The following is a 24257-nucleotide window of genomic DNA, read 5'->3' as shown; positions in this document are numbered from 1 at the left end:
TTCGAATTTGCCGCGAACACCCCAATTTGTTCGCTGTTTGGCGAACGGGCGAACAAGCAATATTCGAGTCGAGGATGAGTTAGAATCGAACTCGAAGCTCATCCCTAATGCTGATGTTGGCTACATATTTACTCTGGTCACATTAACCCTATAAAGGGTGTAACTTTTTAGAAAAAAATGTAAATACTAGTCCTACTCTTTTTCCTTTCACTCACTTTTAGTAGTCCCAGCTATAATCTGTTTTAGTTTTTGGCAATAGCCTTAGCTGAGCTCAGCCTTCTATCCATGCATTAATCTAGGCAGGATTACAGCCATTTTCCTTGTTTACCCTACTGGTATATATTTTTATTGTTTGGGTAATGTCCCTCATTATGCTCAGCTGGACTGCCTTGTATATTAGTTTAGGCAGGTATAGCATTGTTCTCTTTGTATACCAGCTCTAGCCATGTCCAACCTTGTTTTTTTTATGTATAGCAGTCCCGACATCATTTTGTCTTTCTACATTTGATAGGCATGCTCAGATATAAACTCTGTCTCTGTTTGCTTTGCAGAAGAGATCCACACAAATACTTCTGTGCATCTAAAAACCTTTATTACCCCACTTGGGCATTATTTTACCAGTAAGGAGGTGAACTTATTAGTTGCACCCGATGTGAGCGTTGTGTTTCTGAATGCCAAGGTTCAGGCCTTTGAAGTGAATGGAGGCAATTTTGGAAATGGTAAGCCAAACTAGATGAAAATATTGATACATTTTCAAAGAGGGAATTGATCAGTGCAATTTCCTAAAGTGATAAAATCTAAAAATCTAAAACTCCAGTATATGCAATAATACAGACCAATAAAGTGAAATGCAAACAAAATGTCCAAACAAGTGAAAGTAAAGTTGCTCTTCTGAAAAGTGATAACAGGTTCTTCTTAATATATATATGCGCATTTTACCTGCAACTTTAACTCATAGTGAAGAAAAAAGGAGGGTTTGGGACTTTATATGGAGCACTGTACCTCCATCCCTGATAATTGAGATATATAGAAGAAAGGTTTGGGACTTTCTATGAAACAAGCAGCCAGAGAGGCAACACAACACAATGATATCTGGTAGGTAAACCATAATAATAATCACCATATATCTTGCATAATAAAAAAACATCCACTATAATAAAATACAGAAACATTTTATTTCATATCATAGTAATATAGTAACATGTTAGCATGGCTAAACTGTCACTCTTCAGGAGAAGATGCAGTGTAGATGTCTATAAGGGTATTAAAGGTAATTATTAAATTGGGTAATGTATAGAAGGAATTGTACAAGAGTAAGTCCCCGCTAATACTTACAGACCAATCATGATTCTGGGCACAGGCATTAGGGGGCAAGGGCCAGCCGGGCTGATCATTAACCCTGGGACCTGAGGCAGTAATCCCCAGGATAGCAATGGAATGGCCAACAAAGAAAGCAGTCCCGGGACGAGTCCCCCATGGATAGTGAAGGGTAGTGTAAGCCACATAAAGGAAGCCCATCTATAAAATAAATTTGAATTGTATGTATAATGTATTAAGACCTATGTAATACAATGACCAGGCCCTCCGGCCAGGAATAAAAAATTCCTCTGGTTCCAGCCAAAAGGCCCGGCCCAAGAGGCAGGTGCTAAAAAAGCCTGTTATATGGTGCAGTGACCCGGGTGCCATAAATCAAAGTGACCCTCACTCATAGTGATTGTACGGCACCCCTGGACTGCCACTTCAGGGGCACATACTCCATATGCTTTCAAAGACCAACCCTGACCAATGACTCAGACCACAGCATCCCTCACCCCAGGGAGGAAGGCATGAAGTTCTGAGGGCTTGGTGAGAGCTCTTTACCATCAGGTTCTACCGTCGCTCCCATCACTCCTGCCTAATTACATTCGGGAAGTACTAACTGCTCCTCCCCCCCTCAAGAGGAGGTGCCGGTGTTCTCTCCCGAAAAACTGTCCAGAGCTAGAACTGCCCCAATCTAGGCCAGAAGGCCAGGGACCGACCCTCTTGGTCAGACTGCATGCAGCACCCATCCTCACCAGGAGCACCCTTCGGGCTTCTGGATGGCTCAGACTCGATCAATTGCTGGCCCACAGTATCTGTCAGGCAACCTGCAGAGACAGTGCCACCCATGACGCTGATGTCGTAATGTGCTGCAGACAGTGCCACCCGTGCCGCCAATGCCATAATGTGCTTCGACAGTGCCACCCATGCTGCCAATGGCATTATGGAGGGGCCAGGGGTGGGGCTAAAGGAAGGACCAGGTGCGGGGCCAGGGGTCAAACTGAAGGGGGCCCCGTCAGGTAGGCTGTATGGGGCCCCATGATTTCTATCAGAGGCCCTGATGGAAAGTATTGGGGTAAGAGGACCTGTAATGTTATTATGGACAGGATTGTGATAAGAGGACCTGCAATGTTATTATGGACAGGATTGGGGTAAGAGGACCTGTAATGTTATTATGGACAGGATTGGGGTAAAAGGACCTGTAATTATATTATGGAAAGGATTGGGATAAGAGGACCTGTGATTTTATTATGGACAGGATTGGGGTTAGAGAACCTGTAGTGTTATTATGGACATGATTGGGGTAATAGGTATCTATACTGATCAATTTATTTACTGCTCATTGCTCTTAAAGTTTATAATACCAGAAGCTAAAAGGAAAGGGGAAAGCTGCAATTGTTCAAGGAATTGAAATAACTGTTTAATCAAAGAACTGAATTGTATATTCTCTTTGAATGATTCTCATACATTTTACCCTAACATTTTTGCAGATAATGCAACTACATTTGTCAAATGCGGTAAGCAATTTATCATTTAATGAAATTTTACTTTCAACATATTATTGTTTTGACTTCAAATATGTCTACAAGGGTTCTTTTTTTATCCTGAAATTGTGTCACTTTAGTTCCAATAATATTGGTCTGCATGTCACCTAATGTTGTTATGGACAGGATTTGGATAAGAGGACATGTGGGTGGGTGCTACATTGGTCACGGTGACACAGATCACAGTTGCAATGAACAAAGCGTGTTTTGGGAAGAAAGTTCAAGGATACAACTGCCTAGAGGGAAGGGACTCCACTGGGAACACTCACAATATGTCTGTCCGGGTAGTACTGAGCAGTTCTTGAGTGTGACTACAGCATCTGTCTCAGAGGGTGGAATGCACACTGGCCAGTCAGCACCCAAATGAGAGGATTCCAGAAGTAAGGTGTGCCCCTGGCTGGTCCCTACTCATCAGAAACCTCTCCATACCACTAGTCACTTTCCCTGATAGAAAGGAGATCTGTCCCTAACCTGTCCCCACTTGCAACAATGTGTGCCAATCCCAGCAGCCAGGTTCCTAAATAGACTCTGATTGACCTAAGATGGCCACCAGAGTCACATGGGTTTCCAGCATCCAACTAGATCACTGCCCCAGTGATCCAGGAAACCATAGAGGAAACTAGCACTGCCGTTGCTGTGGTTGGAAAATAGACTGCACCTGTCTACACTCTTTGCCAGCGGTTGGACTGCGAAGGACGACAATTCCCAGTGTCCTTTATGGAATCATGTTGCAAGTAATCAGCTTCTGGTCAAAACCAAGTCAAACCGATTTGAACAGTCTGTGTAACTCCCTGGGGTAGCTGGACTATATGTACTTGTTGTGCTGGGGTTTTTTGCCTCTCAAGTATCAGGAACCAGAGGCTCTAGCAGGAGAGGGGGCAGATACCATTCCTTTGGCACCTTCTGTACTGGTGGGATATTCTCAGAGTTAAATGTCTCTCTGTCTCTAGCTGGTTTGGTAGAGCAATCACCACTCATCACACAAGGTCTCATTAGGTTAGTATGAATAGATCCTTAATGGGATTAGACCCTTCCATGGCTACATTGTACACCAGACTTGATTAGAAAGGCCACCTGATAAGAGGTACAATCTCATTTGGGTTCCAGTTTGGTGCCCCTCTCATTTTTGGTATTTTTCAACAACACCCGGTCCCGTGGTCACAATGGTAGTTCATCCAATACTGGGTCCAAGGCCAAGAAGACTTGTGAAACCAAGTCCACTAGCCACGGGTAAAAGAAGAATATCTTGACTAAGGACTGTGTGTAAGAAGTGTGTCCAGCCCTGAAATATCGCTAGTGGCGTGCAGCAACCGACCGACCTGGAGTATGTGCCTCTGGGGACCACAACCTGTAATATGTCTCGTTGTTCAGTGGGGATGCGTGTCTGATGGTATAGGACATTTTTCCACATTTCAAGCCAATCTCACTGCCTTAGGATCGCTCGGGCTGTGGTAGACAGTTTCTGACAAAAGGATGGCTTACATCATCGCGAGAGGAAGCATTGCACCAGCATGAGGACAGGATCCTTCTGCCGAATCAGTGCCCACTCCTCTGGGGTGTATATTTCGCCAGGTCCATCTTGGGGAGTGAGGTCCTGCTCCTTAAGGGAGCACAAAATGGCTGCCTTAGGCAGGACAGGGGCTACTTCAATATCCTCTTGATTAGAGTCCACATCCTCCACTGAGTGATCCAACGGGTATTGGGACAGAGTGTATGCAAGCCCATTAAGATTCCTGGGCTTGTAGTAGATTTTATACCTGAAACAGGCAAAGCGAGCAAACCACCTTTGCTCCTGCTCCCCTAATTTCACTGTATCCAGATAGACCAGTGGATTGTTGTCTGTGAAGACCTTAATCTCCACTCCAGTGAGGTACTCCATGAATATTTCAGTGTTGGCCTGTTCTTCTGGGTGGCTTGACCACTCACAGCTAGTTGGTAGGGGTGGCTATTTGAGTAAACTTCGGGATGAGCCGCCAATAGTACCCCACCAACTCCAGGAAAGAGTGCAGCTTAGTAACAGTCTTTGGGGGGTGCCAGTCCTGGACATCCTGGGCCTTAGCTGGGTCTGGGAAAACTCCCCTGGCTTTCACAATGTGCCAGAGATATTGAATTCTCTGTCTCATCACGCAGCATTTGCTGAGCTTTAGTTTCAATCCATACTGCGGTAGATGGGTCCAAGTGTTGGACATGGTCCTCAAAAGTCTTTGAGAAAATGATTATATCATCCAGATAAACTAGCAAAGTCTGCAAATTGAAGTGTCCCAAGTACCTATTCTGTTAGGTCAGAAGAATATGGAAAAAATATACAGCGCTTGACAAGATTAAAAAATTACAAAGGATCACTAAAAACTCTATAGTCTGCAGCCCAGGTGGGATAGACACACACACTGACAGTAAGAAGAAAACAATGAAGAGCTGCACCAGTTTTCAGTAATTAAATTAACAAACATTTTCAATACATAAGGAACAATTGAAATATTCAACCAGTTCAACAACACCTATAAGTCCGTATCCATTAATCCTCAATGGCAGATAATGACAATGCCATAAAGGTGTTTCATTAGCAAACATTAGAAAATATTTTTTATAAAAAAGAAAAAAAGTCCAAATAAAGGTCCTAATTAAAGCACCACGGTGACTTCACATATGCTTTGTCGAGTGAAGAAACTTGCCCGACCACCAAGATGATAATGCGCTTACCAGATGGCGAAGTGTAATGAACATATAACCTGACCCATCTGTAGTCTGAAGCATGTATTTTTGGACCTTGCAGCTCACTGGATCGGAACCTTTCACTAATATCAATACTCAAATGTTCCACAGGGCAGTTTCTCCAATAATTGCTGTTTTTTTTTCTTGTTTTTTTTCGGGGTTCACTTTAAAATGACTTCTTATCTGAGCATTTTGTAACCAGTTGCTGAGTTAACGCCTTCCCTTCCAGTGTCATTTACATAGTAATCAACAAGCTCACATCGAACATTTGTTGACGGAAATTCCGAGCGTGTGTACGTGGCATTAGTATCACATGATCTGTCGTTACCAAACACTGTCCATGAAGACCAAGGAACTCTCCAAACAAGTAAGGGACAATGTTGTTGAAAAGTACAAGTCAGGGTTGGGTTATAAAAAAATATCCAAATCTTTGATGATCTCTAGGAGCACCATCAAATCCATCATAACCAAATGGAAAGAACATGGCACAACAGCAAACCTGCCAAGAGACGGCCACACACCAAAACTCACAGACCGGGCAAGGAGGGCATTAATCAGAGAGGCAGCACAGAGACCTAAAGTAACCCTGGAGGAGCTGCAGAGTTCCACAGCAGAGACTGGAGTATCTGTACATAGGATGACAATAAGTCGTACGCTCCATAGAGTTGGGCTTTATGGCAGAGAGGCCAGAAGAAAGCCATTACTTTCAGCAAAAAACAAAATGGCACGTTTTGAGTTTGTAAAAAGGCATGTGGGAGACTCCCAAAATGTATGGAGGAAGGGGCTCTCGTCTGATGAGACTAAAACTGAACTTTTTGGCCATCAAAGAAAATGCTATGTCTGGCGCAACCCCAACACATCACATCACCCAAAGAACGCCATCCCCACTGTGAAACATGGTGGTGGCAACATCATGCTGTGGGAATGTTTTTCAGCTGTCGGGACTGGGAAACTGGTCAGAGTTGAGGGAAAGATGGATGGTGCTAAATACAGGGATATTCTTGAGCAAAACCTGAACTACTCTGTGTGTGATTTGAGGCTAGAAAGGAGGTTCACCTTCCAGCAGGACAATGTCCCCAAACACACTGCTAAAGCAACACTTGAGTGGTTTAAGTCAAAGGCCAGACCTCAATCCAATAGAAAATCTGTGGTCAGACATAAAGATTGCTGTTCACAAGAGCTGGAGCAGTTTTTCAAGGAGGAATGGGCAAAAATCCCAGTGGTAAGATGTGGCAAGATCATAGAGAAGTATCCACAGCAACTTGGAGCTGTGATAGCTGCAAAAGGTGGCTCTACAAAGTATTGACTTTAGGGGGGTGAATAGTTATGCACATTAAATTTTCTGTTATTTTGTCCTATTTGTTGTTTGCTTCACAATAAAAAAAAAAAAAAAATCTTCAGAGTTGTGGGCATGTTCTGTAAATTAAATGATGCAAATCCTCAAACAATCCATGTTAATTCCTGGTTGTGAGGCAACAAAACACGAAAAATGCCAAGGGGGTGAATACTTTTGCAAGGCACTGTATGTTGAATTGTTTCACAACAAAGGACTGTATTTCTATATATTATTATATTTATATTTATCTTTAAATTTATTAATTTTTTGCAGTTTTTTTGTTATATTATTTGCACATTTTATATTTTTGCACATGTTTATCATTTTGTGGTAACACAAATGTTCATACTGTATGTATATTCCATTTTTTCTGATGACAAAAAGCATTGGATATTAAAGTGGAGGTCCGCCCAAAAAAAAAATACAGAAAATTAAAAATCAGCAGCTAAACATATTGCAACTGCTGTTTTTTAACCACTTCAGCCCCGGAAGAATTTACCCCCTTCCTGACCAGAGTACTTTTTGCGATTCTGCACTGCGTCACTGACAATTGCGCGGTTGTGTGATTTTGTACCCAAACAAAACTGACGTCCTTCAAATAGAGCTTTCTTTTGGTTGTATTTGATCACCTCTGCGCTTTTTTTTTTTTGTGCTATAAACAAAAAAAAGAGTGACAATTTTGAAAAAAAAAGCTATATTTTTTTACTTTTTCCTATAATAAATATTCAAAAAAATATATAAAAAAAACGATTTTTTTCCTCAGTTTAGGCCGATATGTTTTCTTCTACATATTTTTGGTAAAAAAAAAATCGCAATAAGCGTATATTTATTGGTTTGCGCAAAAGTTATAGCATCTACATAATAGAGGATAGATTTATGGCATTTTTATTATTAATTTCTTTTTACTAATAATGGTGGCGATCTGTGATTTTTAATGTGACTGCGACATTATGGTGGACACATTGGACACTTTGACGCTATTTTGGGACCATTGTCATTTATACAGTGATCAGTGCTATAAAAATGCAGCCCAGGCACTGAAGGAGGCAGACAACGAAGGACCCCCTAGCAACAGCCATTTAGAGGTGAGTAAAAAAATAAATTAAAAAAATGCTCTTAGCCAAAAGGCAGAGAAGGTCGGGTAACAAGCTTGAGTCAGCCACAGAGGTACAGGGACAAGCAGAGTCAACAAGACAGGTCTGGATATGGAAGTACACAGGATCAGGTAAGTTGCTTTGCCCACACGAGCCATTCTGCCGATGTATATACACGTTAGACGGTCGGCAAGTGGTTAATAAATGGACTCTTACCTGTCCTGGAGTCCAGCGATGTCGGTTCCGCAGCTGATGTTTCCATCAGCTGTTGTAGGAGCCAGCAGTAAGCCCTCAAAACATAAATAATAAACTTGCTTACATGACTGCCACATATTGCTAAAGGCGGAATAATCTATTTGTGAGACAAAACAAAGTATAAACTTATGCCGGCCATACACGGTTCGAAATTTCGAAAGAATTTTCTTTTGAAAATCGTATCTAAAGAATTTTCGTACGAATTTCACACCATTAGTGGGGCTGCAGCAACAGCCGGTTTTCGTACGCCAATCAAATTTGAGGAATCGGACATGTTGGAAATTTTTTGAAAAACAAACGATTTTCTAATCAATGATGGGAGAATCGTGAGAGAAATGTAATAAGAAAAAAAATGCGCGTGTGCAAGAAAAGAAAATTTTACGGAGAGAAAAGAATATTCCCGGCCACGACAATTCTTTTCTGTAGCAACATGAGGTGAAATTGAAGGCTTGGTCGACCGAATTTCGAAAATCAATGATGGCGCCATCGGATCACAAAAAAAAAAAAAAACTTTCTGACTTTGAAACGAAAATTAGTTTGAAATTCGACCGTGTATGGCCTGCATTAGTGAAACTCAAGTATTATCGATGATAATGTGGCCACAAAGTATTAAGTTGTTGGTTTTCAGATATTAAACCTGAGATGGAAATTGTAAGAATCCTCCATGGTAAGCACTTCATAAAGTGCAATAAAATGTCCAAAGTCCAAAAAGCTGTGTCCATTCACTCCCAATTCCTGTGATTAAAGTGCTCCATGAATCCTATAAAGTGCTCTCAGTGCCCTTACCTCATGGGATTGTAAAAAGCGCTCTTATAGAAATCTTATCCCCGTGTCTGTGATTGTAGGTCAATCCAGCAATACAGATTGAGTTGGGAAACGAATGGTCACTCAAACTCCATAATGGTATTCACATGTAAAATAAATGGGGTTAAATAAAAATGGCTGCTTACATGTCAGTAGCTAAAAGTAGGTCAGACTCACAGTGTAATGGCGTTCCACGCCACTTCTAACGTTACTTCCAGTCCGCGGCATTCACTTCCGGCCGGTCGTAATGACTTCCGGTATGTGATGTTTACTTCCAGTTTTGCGTCCTACGCGTTACGTTACCGCGCACACCTCCTGACTTCATCAGGGAACCGGATTTGATGTTACACACATCCTTTTATATGCTGTATACAGGAAATGGTCTATACAGGAAATGGTCAAAACGCCATTTTGTCGTAGACCAAAGAGCGCACTCTCTAAAATAGGATTATTACTGGCAATGAGCTATATAATTCATGAGAAATTTACTGGGGAAATATAATTAAAATTAAAAATTAAAAACGTAATGATTAACATTACTCTATCATTCCACTATTAAGCACACCATTAAGACTTGAAAACTCAGGCGCAAAGGATTATATAGTGGCATTTTGTGGTGAAATAGGGGTACTGCATCCAACTTCTACATCAATTTAACTGCTTAAGGACCGCCTCTTGCACATATATGTCGGCAGAATGGCACGGCTGGGCACAAGCACGTACCGATACGTTGCTCTTTAAGTGCCCAGCCGTGGGTCGGGAGCGCGGCGCCGCCGGCGCGCTCCCAAACCCGGTCCTGAGCTCCGTGACCTTGGCCTCAGGACCAGTGGACTCGATCACCGCTGGTGTCCTGCGATCGGGTCACAGAGCTGAAGAACATGGAGAGGTCTGTGTAAACAAACCTCTCCCTATGCTTCCTACTGTGGCTCTCACTGATTGTCTGCTTCCTGTTATAGGGAAAGATGATCAGTGACGTCACATGCCAGGCCACGCCCCCTACAATAAAAAAAAAACACATAACGTCACACATAACCCCTCCTCGCCCCCTAGTGGTTAACTTCTTCACTGCCAGTTTCATTTACACAGGAATCAGTGCATTTAAATAGCACTGAATGCTGTATAAATGACAATGGTCCCAAAAATGTGTCAAAAATGTACGATGTGTCCGCCATAATGTTGCAGTCACAATAAAAATCGATGATCGCCGCCATTACTAGTAAAAAAATAAATATTAATAACAATGCTATAAAACTATCCCCTATTTTGTAAACGCTATAACTTTTGCGCAAACCAATCAATAATTGCTAATTGCGATTTTTAAATATGTAGAAGAATACATATTGGACTAAACTGAGGAAAAAAAAAATTTATATATTTTTTGGGGATATTTATTATAGGAAACAGTAAAAAATATTTTTTTTTCAAAATTGTCGCTCTATTTTTGTTTATAGCGCAAAAAATATAAACAGCAGAGGTGATCAAATACCACCAAAAGAAATCTCTATTTGTGGGGAAAAAAAGAATGCCAATTCTGTTTGGGAGCCACGTCACACGAATTGTCAGTGCCAAATCGCAAAAAGGGGCCTGGTCCTTTGGCTGCAAATTGGTCCGGGGCTTAAGTGGTTAAATCGTCACATTGAAAAAAATATATATAAAAAATAAAAAATATTAACAATATATTAAAAATATGAGTATATAAAAATATATATAGAAAAAATATATATATTGCACCTTAGTGTCAATTAACATAGATTTTAGGGTATAGAATATCACGCCATAAAAATATATTGATAAAAAAATCTAAAGTGGATAAATAACGCACATGGAAATAAAGAAGGAAGTTTACATAAATAATTAAAAATCACTAATAAAACAATTTAAATCAAAATCAATATTTAACCCTTGAGGTGCCAATGTTTTCATTTTATATATCCACTGGGATTCTGGCTTATTGTTCTCACTTTATGATCCCCCTCCATGCTTTCTTGTATCTTTCTATCCCCCAAAACATTAACTCTGATGGATCATTATTATGGGCTGCGGCAAAATGCCTGGAAACATTATGTTTGGAAAATCCCTTAATTATGTTCTGTACATGTTCTTTCACCCTCACTCTTAGTTCATGTTTGTTTCTTTCTATATATTGTAATTTGCATGCACACTGTAGGACATATACCACCCCCTCTGTGTGGCAACTTATAAAATCCCTAATTGGGTAGGATTTTCCCGTGCTGGTTGCTTGGAATTCTTTCCTTTTTCCTCGGAATTTTTTTCGTTGATAAGCAAAACAGTATTTACAAGGGTAGAACCCTTGACTAGTGTATAACATATATGTATTTGCTACCAACCTATACTCCACTTACCCCTAGGGTTGCCACCTGTCCAGGATTCACCCAGACAGTCAGGGTTTTGAATCATGTGTCCAGGTTTCAGGCAGACTGAAACCCAGACACATTATTCAAACCGGGCGGTGGCTCCTCAAGTAACCGAGATAGTCACTCAAATCTGTTGCCATCTGGGAGCTGCAGGTGGCTGTCTTGGGGCAAGTTCAGCATCACTGGGTGGCAGGGTGATGATGTCAGAGCAATTTGGCCACACCCACCGTTCGCTGCTGCACGCTATGCACACCACATTACTACTCTCCTTGGGGCACCCAAAGGTGTCCCATGCCGCTAAAGTGTTCGGGTTTGGCTTGAAGAAAAGGTGGCAACCCTACTTACCCCCCCCCCATTATATAATAAATAAGACCATACCACTTTTGGAGTAAAATAGGCCATAGCAGCCATTAATTTATTAATCAAACTGTATAAATATCCAAAAATATATAACTCTTTAAATAACATGAACAATAATAAAAAAACAGTAACAAAACAATAACAACATCAGTTATGACAAAACATCAGCTCCCCCTAGTGTTGGTCTTTGCAGGTCCACCAATAACACTCAGTTATATCCAAAAATTATGACACTGCGGTCCCTCTGACGTGGGTTATTGGGCCTCAAGCCGACAGGCTGACTCAGAGACACCCACCTACCGCAATGCCCCCATAACCAATTACCAGATAACCTCTGTTAACTGGAGTACCACCCACAGGACCCGTACCACCGACAGATCCTGACTCTTCCTTCAGATCTCTCTTCCTTCACCCACAAAGACCAAAGCCAGCCATAGCTAACAAGGGTAACCCTTTACCCTTGGGAGCCCCTCCACACACGCAATGCTCGCTGCGCTCCATCCTGGATCCCCAGTGCCCACAGATCAGTCCCCACATCATTGAGGTGCACCCCATCCTTCTTCCAGTATCGCCAAGTCTCAAATTCTAATTCCAGATGTCTTATCCCCAAACCTCCATGCTGTACCACAAACCTGCTGATACCCCTATTTATTTTACGTCTGGCCCTGTTCACGCCCTCCACCGACCTGGCCATCCTGCAAGATTGATGAGCCACCATGTCGGACCACACGATGATAATGTTCGGATAAGACATACGTAGCCGCAGTATGTCGAACTTCATATCCCATGTGATATCCAACATGGACCTGACTCCTAAATCGTTGCCCCCCCACATGAAAAAACAAAACATCTGGAGGCCTGTCCCGCCGTGCAAAAAGGTGAACCTCCGATACCATTCTGCTCCATAACATACCCGGAAACCCCAACCAATGAACACAGGCTTCTCGCTTGGAAAACCCCAGCTGACGCCCGTTAGGCCGGACATCTGCCCTTCTGGCCCCCCAGCAAACATATGAATGGCCCAAAATCCAGATCAGGCACTGCACCGCATCTGGAATGAAAGAAAGACAAACATGCCACCATGACCATCCAAAACAACTTAAACCCCAACTCAACAGATCCCTAGCCCCCCAAAACAAACTGCCATCACAACAAGTGAGGGCGGACATATAGTCTAAACCTCCTGGATTCCTACCGCCGGATGCGTTTTACTGCTTCCTCATCCAAACTGGACCTAGTCGCCTCGGTCGCTGCCCCTATCCTGAACGAATGAGAAGAGAAACCTCCGTCCTCCAAACCCATACCCCATAAACACTTCCAGAAAATAGAAACAAACTGAAATTTTGACAGCAGAGACCCATCCTCATGCATTAAGAAAGAACCTGTAAACCCCGGTCTGTGTTCCAAAAATCCCCTTACCGCCTCCACTGGATGTAAAGCCGATCCCTCAAAGGGTAGACGTATACCATCTTACCCCTGCCCGCTTGATCAGTTCTTGATCTCCGCAGTCGAACGGAAACCCCGTCTGCTGTGCACTGGACATCCTGGAACCCAATGCCCTCTTGGACTTTCTTAGATGGGCTAACCAATTCCCCAATTCTAAACACCCCAAAAAACGCCAACAAAAAAGCCGCCCTGAATAACCCCAGCTCGTAGGTCGAGGAGCAAGCCCCCACCAATTGCTCCAGAATGCCCCTCAGGATCGCAAAAGACACAGGTCTCCTAGCATCCTTCCACCCTACCGACTTCTTGTATCCTTTTTAAAATCTGGAAGCCCCTGCCATTTGAAAAGAAATGCTAAACCTGCCATTTTCCTGCTCACTGCGGCCCCTGAGGCTCCCTCCTCCATCTGTCTAGATAGGTAATACAGCACCATCCAGTGAACTACCGGGATCCTCACCCAAACCCTGAACGAAAACTCCCCATTCCTCCCACACCTTACCATATGCTCTCCATGTGGGTTCGCTCACCGACTTCCTGATCCATCCCGTGATTCGCCCAATGCCATCCTCCACAACCAGTCGGGATAGGGCACTCCGGTGCCAACTCCCGGAACCTGTCCCACTGAAAGTGAGACAACGCATCAGCAATCACGTTCTCCACACCTGACAAGTGCACCGCATAAATTAAGCTATTCAGCTGCAAACAACGTAAAACCAGGTGTTGCAGTAGCTTTATGACCGGAGGGGACAATGCAGATACTCTGTTGATCACCTGCACCACCCCCAGGTTATCACCATGGAACCACACCTTCCTGTCCTGGAACGATGCCCCCCACAGCTCCACCGCCAGCACCACTGGAAACAATTGCAGCAGCACCAGATTTTTTTTTTTTTTAAATAGATTTTATTAAATCAAAGGTGGTACACGTAATCATTGAAGATGGTACAAAAACAGATCCCCTTGTCAGTCAGGGTGATGTACACATGCCAACAGTCAAGGCATTTAGAAAAATAACAAAAAAAACAATGTGTGCATGAAACTAAGATTCGTACAGAAAAAAGGTAGCTCAGAATATAACTGCCATGTCACCAAAACTGCATGGATCTAGAGTAAGTATCCTTGGAGGCTACAGGCGGTACCATAAAAGGGAAATAATACCAAAGTGAAATAAAATAAAGTATACAGTGGGGGGGGGGGGGGGGGGGGGTAAGTATTGTTCCAAAGTCTTTGAAGACACAAGTGTGAAGGGGTCAATGGTGAAACCGCTTTTCTTGCGTTCAGGTTAGGAGACCACAATAGAGACAGGGACAGAGACAGACTCGGGTAGCTATGCCAAATGTACCATTGAAGCTGATGAGATTGACAGAGGTGAGACAGGGCAAGTGAGTTGAGGGAGGGCTTGAGCCTCGGAGGCGGCTAGATCCACAGTGGGAGGGTCGAGGATTGGGTCTTCAGCTTCCTCAGGAGGATGGGTAGTGGGAGCATAGTATGCAAAAGAGAAGTTTTCGAATATGGAAGTCTCTGCACTGGATAGGTTCAAATGCATGAAAGCCCACCATTTGGAATAGAAACATTGTCTGGTTGTCACATGTTTGAAGTCTGTGTTGAGTTTTTCCGTGTGGAGTAGATGCAGGAGTTCCCTTTTGAGATACGATACCAGTGGGTGGCTAGGGGAAGTCCAGTGTTTTAAGATCAACCGCCGGGCTATTAAAAGTGCAGTCAAGGCCCAGGCTTTGTTATCGTGGGGGGATGATGGGGACCACGGCAGCAGATGGTCATCCCAGTAGCCGAAGATGAGTAGAAGAGGGTCCTTTGGTAATGTCTGTAGAGTTACCTCGAAGATGAATAGCACCAGATTTTTGGTGAACCCGGCATCCACCCACGACTTCGGCCAGGGGCCCGCACTCCAGCAGCCCTGGAAAAAATCTCGGAAGCCCAATGCCCCCGCCGCATCGGTGAACAATTCCATATCGAAATTACTCACCGGTCCAGTCATCCACAAAGCCCTTGCATTAAAGGCCTCCAAGAAACGGTGCCAAATCTGCAGATCATCCCTATGCACTTTAAGCAGCCGCACATAGTGCACGGGTGACCTCACCCCCGCCATGCTCACCGACAGCCATCGACAAAACACCCTACCCATTGAAAGAATTCTACAAGCAAAATTGAGTTTCCCCAACAGTGATTGTAGAACCTTAAGCTGCACCTTGTGCTTGTCAAGTAGTCTCTGAATCCCGGTCTTCAGATCCACCAGCTTGTCTCTTGGCAACCTGCATTCTATCGCTTCAGAATCCAACACAATACCCAAAAAGGTGATGACCTTTCTGGGCCCCTCCGTCTTGTTGGGGCGCCAACGGGATGCCAAACCGATCCGCTATGTGTTCCAGCGTCGCCAGCAACACCCCGCACACTCTGGAATCCGGCAGACACACGCAGAGAAAATCATCCAAATAATGGATAAAAGAGTTCAGCCCTGCGACATCCCCCACCACCCATTCCACAAACGAGCTAAACGTTTCAAACACCGCGCACGAAATGGAGCACCCCATGGGGAGACAATGGTCAACATAAAACATGTTGTTCGGGATGGATGGGGAGCAACCGAAAAGCCGACTCAATGTCTGTTTTCGCCATCAGTGCCCCCCCGCCCGTATCGGCGGACCCAACTCTCCGCCGCATCAAAGGACGTGTAGCTAACCATACACTCCTCTGGATCAATGGTATCATTGACCGACTCGCCTTTCGGAAAAGTGTGGTGAATTAGCTGAAATTTCTGCAGTTCCTTCTTTGAAACCTCCCCCAAAGGAGAAACCACCAGATCAGGGAAAGGTGCCACCGGAAAAGGGCCTCCCATCCATCCCAACTCTACCTCCTTACACAGCTTCATAGAAACCACGTCAGGATGCATCAAGGCAGACTTCGGGTTCCGCGGTACCGGCGGGACCACCTCTAACCTACCCGGTATCCAAAACCCCTCCGTGAAACTCTCCTCCAATAGGTGTGCTGCTTTTCTATCTACCTACCGAGAAACGGTCGCATCCTTTCCACCATCACTGGCTTCCTCCCTCTTTTGTGCAGCATCTCCAGATCTGCTCCTGCCCTGTTTAAAGCAGAGTGACAAAGGGTGCATTCCCCCGCAGCCAAAACACTTGTGCTTGTACCGGCAGGATCCGCCGAACTTACAGGATCCCTCATTGAACTGCCAACACGTTCCCTTCTTTCTACTGGCCGATTGTCCAGGAGCGGAAGATCTGCCCCCCCCCCCCCTCAAAAAACTGGCCCGGTGCCCTCGCCGACGTCATCAGGCGCATCCACAGACTAATGTCTTTGTGGTCCCATCTCAGCGACGGCCGTACCGCTCTCAGCTGGCGAAACTGTTCATCGTATCTCAGCCACGCAGTTCCCCCGTACATTCGGTAAGCTTCCCCAACCGAATCCATATAACAGAAAAGAGCCAAGCAATGTTCAGCATTATTTTCTCCAATCACACTCGCTATGATGGCGAATGCCTGCAGCCAATTCGCAAAGGTCCTCTGTATCAGTCTGTACCTCCGCTTCTCCTCGTCTTTTTTGGTATCATCCGGCTTGACCCTGTCCAGGTTGAACTTCCCCAGTGGTAGTAGAGAAAATATCTCCACATACTCACCCTTCCATATTTTCTCCCATATCTCCTGCTTCAAATGAGCCCACAACGGCCCTTCAAAGCAGACATGCACCTCGCATTTCGAAGAGTCCGCCAAACGCACAATGTCCTGTCTAGCCTTAGTGGGCACTGGCGGTTCCTGCCCTGCGGGCCCAGCCACCGCCCTGACAACCACCCCTTGGGCACTGACCACCGCTCCCGTGCCTTTTTCGCCTCCCCCTGACACCCCGCCAGAGGGGACCCACGCCGCAGCCGGGCCCGCGGCAACCCTCTCCTGGTTCTCAAACCTGTCTACTAGCTCCTTGATCCCAGCTAGAAAAACCAATAGCCCACTTTCCGCCCTGACAGCCCCACCTGTCCCCAAACCTCCTTGCTCCACCACCACCTGTGTACCTGCACTCACAACACCGCTGGCATCCGCCGATACAACTCCCCCACCAATAGGTAAACTTAAAGGGTACTCACCAGGCTGCACAGGAGCGATCCCACCAGTCGATCTCTCTGACACCCTTTCAGGAGTTGGACTCCTCGGTACCCACCCCTCTGATCCGGACACCTCACCCTCCGACCTTTGACCGGACAGCAGCGCATCTTCTCCAGACAACCCACTAGGGGACGTGGCTCTGGCTGCTGAGGGTAAAACAGCCGACCTGGCCTGCCACCGTGCTGCGTACCCACCTGCAGATTTTCTTGTTGCCTTTGCAGGGCTGGTGCGGACCACCTCACCCCCTTCCGACTGACCACCAATCACTGACGCCAGCCTTCGTCCCTCCTCACCCGACCTGGTGACGCTAGCCATGGGGGTGACCCACCCCCGCGGCCCGAGATCTCCCCCGCTGAGGCCCTAACCCTGCGTGCTCCACACCAGGTGGGGGGCCACATCCGCTCCTACAGCTCTCCTATGGGGCCTGGCAGCTCCTGTTGATCCCCCTTCTGGCCTGCTCCTCTGTCCCAGCCTCCATGGGGATGGGCTCCTCAGTCTCCCCCCTCCAGTCCTGGTTGCCCTCTTCGCCGGGGGGCCCAATGGAGCTCTCCCCGGACTGCTGGCATCTGCACTCTCTCTCCTGGAGGTTCAGGGGAGAACCTAGATAGCGGCCTTGACCTCCGTGGGCGCCCCCCCTCCCGCCGCCCGCTGACGTTCCGGCCGTTTGCCCCAGCAAAGCCCCCAGAGTCTCATGCAGCCATACCTCCCCCCGAATGGCTGCCTCCTCCCTGACCTTAGCAATCAGCTCCTCTATGGCCGCCATGCTGCTGTCCTCCAGAAACTTTCCTCCGGAATGCTGCCTCATGGAGGGGGCGGGATCAGCTTCCCTGCACTGAACAACCCTCCTCGACCAATCCCCCACCCCCTATCACGCAGAGCTGACATGCATTGTTTACACAGTCATGCCAGCCCTCTGCCTACGGGGTTTTGTTAACCCCTGCAGCACCGGGCTTTTCTTTCCCATTGAAGAATGTAAATTGGTTACTTGTGGGTGGGTCCACCACATTCTTCACAATTAGGTCTCTTAGTGTAGTGGCTCGTTTAGAAATGATGACTGGTTTATCCGGTAGGAGACTTTGTAAATGTTTGTCACTTTTCAGGATGTGCCAGCGTTTCTTTAAGATAAATACGAAAACTTATTTCAAAGAAGTGGCTAGGAACAGTTACATACCGATCATGAGTTGCCACCATAAACCCTGGCTGTTCAATATTCCGAAAAGCCAGCTGGTAAGAGTCAGAAGGAATTGTACAAAGGACTCTGACTTAAAAATACAAGCTGATCTAATTAGTCAGGGGTTCATTAAGAAAGGCTATGACCAACAGTTTATGGAAAGACAAATTGATCAGGTACAAACCATGGACAGAAAATCAATGATCTATGGAGAGAAGAAAGTACAACAGTTTCCAGAAGCACCAGCCCTAATATTAGATTATAATGTACAATATAAGGATGTGGAGAAAATCTTTAAGAAACACTAGCACATCCTGAAAGGTGACAAACATTTACAAAGTCTCCTACCGGATAAACCAGTCATCATTTATAAAAGAGCCACTACATTAAGAGACCTAATTGTGAAGAATGTGGTGGACCCACCCACAAGTAACCAATTTACACTCTTCAATGGTAAAGGGTTCTACCCTTGTAAATACTGTTTTGCTTGTCAACACTCAAAAAAATTCCAAAGAAAAAGGAAAGAATTTTAAGCAACCAGCATGGGAAATTCCTACCCAATTAGGGATTTAATAAGTTGCCACACAGAGGGGGTGGTATTTGTCCTACAGTGTGCATGCAAATTACAATATGTAGAAAGAAACAAACGTGAACTAAGAGTGAGGGTGAAAGAACATGTACAGAACATAATTAAGGGATTTCCCAAACATAATGTTTCCAGGCATTTTGCCGCAGCCCATAATAATGAGCCATCAGAGTTAATATTTTGGGGGATAGAAAGATACAAGAAAGCATGGAGGGGGGATCATAAAGTGAGAACAATAAGCCAAAAAGAATCCCAGTGGATATATAAAATGAAAACATTGGCACCTCAAGGGTTAAATATTGATTTTGATTTAAATTGTTTTATTAGTGATTTTTAATTATTTATGTAAACTTCCTACTTTATTTTCAGTGTGCGCTATTTATCCACTTTAGATTTTTTTATCAATATATTTTTATGGCGTGATATTCTATACCCTAAAATCTATGTTTATTGACACTAAGGTGCATATTTTTTATATATATATTTTTATATACACATATTTTTAATATATTTTTAATATTTTTTCTTTTTTCTATATATTTTTTCAATGTGACGATTTAAATTGATGTAGAAGTTAGATGCCGTACCCATATTTCACCACAAGATGCCACTATATAATCCTTTGAGCTTGAGTTTTCAAGTCTTAATAAGTAATAGTGGAATGATAGAGTAATGTTAATCATTACGTTTTTAATTTTTAATCTTAATTATATTTCCCCAATAAAGTTTGCTAATGGGAGATATTTCTCATGAATTATATAGCTCATTGCCAGTAACAATCCTATTTTAGAGATTGCGCTCTTTGGTCCACAACAAAATGGTGTTTTGACCATTTCCCGTATAGACCATTTCCTGTATACAGTATATAAAAGGATGTGTGTAACATCAAATCCGGTTCCCTGATGAAGTCAGAAGGTGTGCACCGTGGCGTAACGCGTAGAACACAAAACCGTAGGTAAACACATAGTTGCCAACTGTCCCGAATTTCCCGGGACATTCCCGGGATTAGGACATTTGTCACGATTTAATTTTGTCCCGGGAACTTCGGTTTGTCCCGTTTTTCACCGCCGCCGGCCGCTAGAGGCCGCCATTTTAAAGAACACTTCAATAGAGATCAGATGCTGCGGTGCCGCAGTTCAAAGTCATTCAAAGTCATTCCGTGCAGCAACGACGGGGTGCCGCATCTGGAGGAGATGTCGGGGCCAGTCTGGAGATGTGGGGGGCCAGTCTGTGTATGTCGGGGGCCAGTCTGTGTATGTCGGGGGCCAGTCTGTGTATGTCGGGGGCCAGTCTGTGGATGTCGGGGGCCAGTCTGTGTATGTGGGGGGCGGTCTGTGGATATCGGGGGGGGGCGTTCTGTGGATGTCGGGGGGGGCGGTCTGTGGATGTCGGGGGGGGGGGGCGGTCTGTGGATGTCGGGGGGGCGGTCTGTGGATGTCAGGGGGGCCAGTCTGGATGTCAGAGGGTGCAGTCTGGATGTCAGAGGGGCACCAGATGTAAGGAGGGGCTGCATTGATGGACACAGATGTGAGGAAGGTACCTCTGATGGGGCACCTGATGTAAGGAGGGACTCTGCTGGGGGCACCTGATGGCATCTGGTGGCAGGCAACGTGGCTAGTAGGGATGAGCCGAACACCCCCCGGTTCGGTTTGCACCAGAACTTTCGAAGGGACCCAAAATTTGTACGAACTTTAGAACCCCATTGAAGTCTATGGGACTCGAACGTTCGAAATTAAAAGTGCTAATTTTAATTGCTAATATGCAAGATACTGTCCTAAAAAGGGTTTGGGGACCTGGCTCCTGCCCCAGGGGACATGGGTCAATGCCTAAAATGTTTTTAAAATGGCCGTTTTGGCGGGAGCACTGATTTTAATGACGATTAAAGTGAAAAAAAAACTCCTTTAAATATCATTCCTGGGGGGTGTCTATAGTATGCCTGTGAAGTGCCACGTGTTTCCCGTGTTTAGAACAGTCCCTGCACAAAATTACATTTAACGGAAATAACACCATTTAAAACTGCTTGTGGTTTTAATGTTATATCTGGTTCCGGCAATATGGATGAAAATCATTGAGAAAAATGGCATGGGTAGCCCCCCCTGCCCATTACCAGCCCCTTTGGGTCTTGTACGGATATTAAGGGGAACCCTGTACCCATATTAAAAAAAGGAAATACGTTTGGCCCCAAGGCCCTATATACTCAGAACAGCAGTATACATGCGGTGCAAACAAGCAGGGACTGTGTAGGTTTGTTGTGTTAAGTAGAATCTGTTTGTAATTTTCAACTAGTACATTTTTAAAGTGTAGCTCCAGTCAAAAAATCTATTTTTAAGCTTTTTGGAAAACATAGGGAAGGGTTATCACCCCTGTATAATTTGTTTTGCCGTCCATCTTTTTTCATCTCACTTCCTGTTGTCTCCTTCCGTTTGCAAGTAGAAGACGTTTGTAAGTTGGATGTTTGAAAGTAGGGGCCTGCCCTATATGCTCTGCAGAAATGGCGGAACAAGGTGTTGGTGTTGCCACAACATTGTAAGCCCTCAAAGTGACTCTTGGTGGGCGCTGGAGCGCCCTGCTGTGAACGATTATATCAAGAATTGTAATTACATGCCAGTGTTGAACAATGGTAGAAAAATTGACCTTTGGTGGTTGTGGTGCTGGTGCCACAACACTATAAGTCCTCAGTTACTCTGGGTGGGCACAGGAATGGGCCCTCCTGTGAACTATTATATCAAGAATTGTAATTACATGCCCCTGTTAAACAGGGACTGAAAAATTGGGCCTTAGGCTCTGGTGCTGGTGCCACGACACTGCAACCTCTCCCATATACTCTAGTTGTAGTGCAGGAATGAGCCCGGCTGCAAAGCATTGCATCAAAAATTGTAATTAAACGCCCCTGTTAAACAAGGGCTGAAAAATTGGGCCTTAGGCACTGGTGCTGGTGCCACGACCCTGCAACCTCTCCCCTATACTCTAGTTGTGGTGCAGGAATGAGCCCGGCTGCAAAGCATTGCATCAAAAATTGTAATTAAACGCCCCTGTTAAACAGGGGCTGAAAAATTGGGCTGATGGCATCACCCAGAACCAAAAATGTTCTTTCAACATATCAGCGGAGGAGGAAGAGGATAAACAATCAACATAACAGGACAGTCACTCAGCATCAGCATAGGCAGTCTTAAAGGAATGTGATATTTTAAAAAAAATTATTCGGTTACATCAGCTTCAGGTGCTTGGTAGCTGTGGGTGATCCAAGACTGATTCATCTTGATGAAGGTCAGTCGATCAACTGATTCGGTGGACAGGCGCACCCTGTGATCGGTAACAAAGCCACCAGCAGCACTGAAGGTGCGTTCCGAAAGAACGCTGGATGCAGGACAGGCCAGTAGCTCAATTGCATACTGTGCAAGCTCTGGCCAGTGATCCATCCTCAAGACCCAGTAAGCCAGAGGATTTTCGGTGGGAAAGGTGTCCAAGTCTGACCTTGCCCCTAGGTATTCCTGCACCATGTAAATCAGACGCTGGCGATGGTTGCTGGAACCGATCATACCTTGGGGCTGCGGACTAAAAAATTGTCTGAAAGCATCAGTCAGACGGCCACCTTCTCCATCGCTCCTTCTTTTTTTTTTTCCATAAAGATTTTTATTTTCAAAAAGAAGTGGAGAGTAACAGTACATGTTGCGAACAGAATGTATGCAAAGTCGAACAAGGTAATTCCAGATCTTTTGACATAGAGGTAACATACTCAAAGTACAATCATGGATAGCAATCTTCATAACGGTATCTGTAGCATTGAGGGAGGATCCCTGGAATCATACCAACCTCTGAACATAGTGAAACGTATTGATGACTAAGAGGGGACTCCTCAGGGGTCCATCATGGGGCGTTAGAAGAATATCAGCTCATGTTTGTGATGTCACGGATTTCCATAAGCGTGTAAGTAGTCATCTAATCCTGAGGAGGTGTTTCCCTGGCATTCAGAACAGGGAAACGGGCATGGAGTATGTGGCGTACCGTAGGAACTGTCAGGTGTCGCGGGTCTAGAAGAACCAAGTCCGTCAGGGTCATAAGGGGAGAAAAGTAGGCTGAAGAGGGGGGATATCAAGGGGGAAAGGGGAGGAGGGGGGGTAGGATGGGGATGGACAGGAAAGGGTACGGGAGTTTGGGAAAATGGGGGGGAAAGAGATGAGGAAAAGAGGAGCAGAAAAGAGGAGAGAGAGAAGGGAGAAGGAAAGGTGGGAGAAGGGAGATAGATAAGAGAGGGTCTCTACGGTCTCCACCGCGGCCACCCAGAGGGCGTGGCGATTGCCCCCTCTCTGACGTGTGAACTCCAGCGCATGAGTCGAGGTGGTGCTGTGTGGGGTATCGTTAGCTTTCAGCTACTGGTTACTGTCCTCAGTAGTTTTATGAGGGCGGGTGGGGCCCTTAAAAAGTGACGTGTCCAGAGATGAGAATCTCAAGGATTCTGTTCTTAATTTGAAGGGTTAGGGGGGGTTAACCCCGTGAGGACTCTATATCTTTCTGAAGATCTGAACTGTATCCATTTATTCCAAGTTCGGGCAAATTTATGGGGGGTGTCTTTTGCAATCTGGATAAGTTCCTCCATTTCAGCCATTCTTTCTACTCTAGAGAGCCACTCAGATATGGAAGGAACATCAGGGGAACCCCAATGGGTGGGTAAGCAGAGTTTGGCCGCGTTAAGTAGACAGATAACCAGCGACTTTCGGTATAAGTGGGCAGGTGTGGGGGAGTGGTGTAGGAGAAGCTGGGCCGGGGTAAATGCTAGGGGGCGGCCGGTAATTTGAGAGGTGATCTCATGTACCTGAGCCCAAAAAGTTTGAATGCTAGGGCATGACCACCAGATGTGTAAGAAGGTTCCCTGACTAGTTCTGCATCTCCAACAAGTGTCTGGTACGTCAGCGTTGAATTTATGTAGCCGGTCCGGGGTGCGGTACCATCTGTGGATAATTTTATAGTTAATCTCCTGGATACGAACGTTAAGGGATCCCTTATGAGCGATAACAAGGATTCTTTCCCACTCTGCATCTGAGAAAGAGATGTGTAGGTCTCTTTCCCAAGAGGGGCAAGCTTTACCGTCTTTCGAGGAGCTTGGCGTGAGTAGCAATGAGTGTGTATGTGATATAAGATGCTGCTGCGGCG

The 24257-nt window shown here is 45.1% G+C and overlaps 1 protein-coding gene across 1 annotated transcript in view; it reads left to right on the top strand.

The window, feature by feature from the left end:
• Positions 1–24257, top strand: part of LOC143961559 (proteinase-activated receptor 1-like) — an 83323-nt gene that overhangs the window by 36140 nt on the left and 22926 nt on the right. The window contains exons 5-6 of the mRNA XM_077470868.1: positions 552–719; positions 2790–2816. Of these exons, the coding sequence (XP_077326994.1) occupies positions 552–719; positions 2790–2816 (195 nt within the window). The remainder of the gene's footprint in view (positions 1–551; positions 720–2789; positions 2817–24257) is intronic.

Source organism: Lithobates pipiens, unplaced genomic scaffold (assembly GCF_037356315.1).
Source record: "Lithobates pipiens isolate NorthernLeopardFrog02 unplaced genomic scaffold, aLitPip1_a1.2 Scaffold_8, whole genome shotgun sequence".
Classification (NCBI taxonomy): domain Eukaryota; kingdom Metazoa; phylum Chordata; class Amphibia; order Anura; family Ranidae; genus Lithobates; species Lithobates pipiens.
Note: the sequence above shows the minus strand (reverse complement) of the source record. Positions and strands in the feature narration are given on the sequence as shown.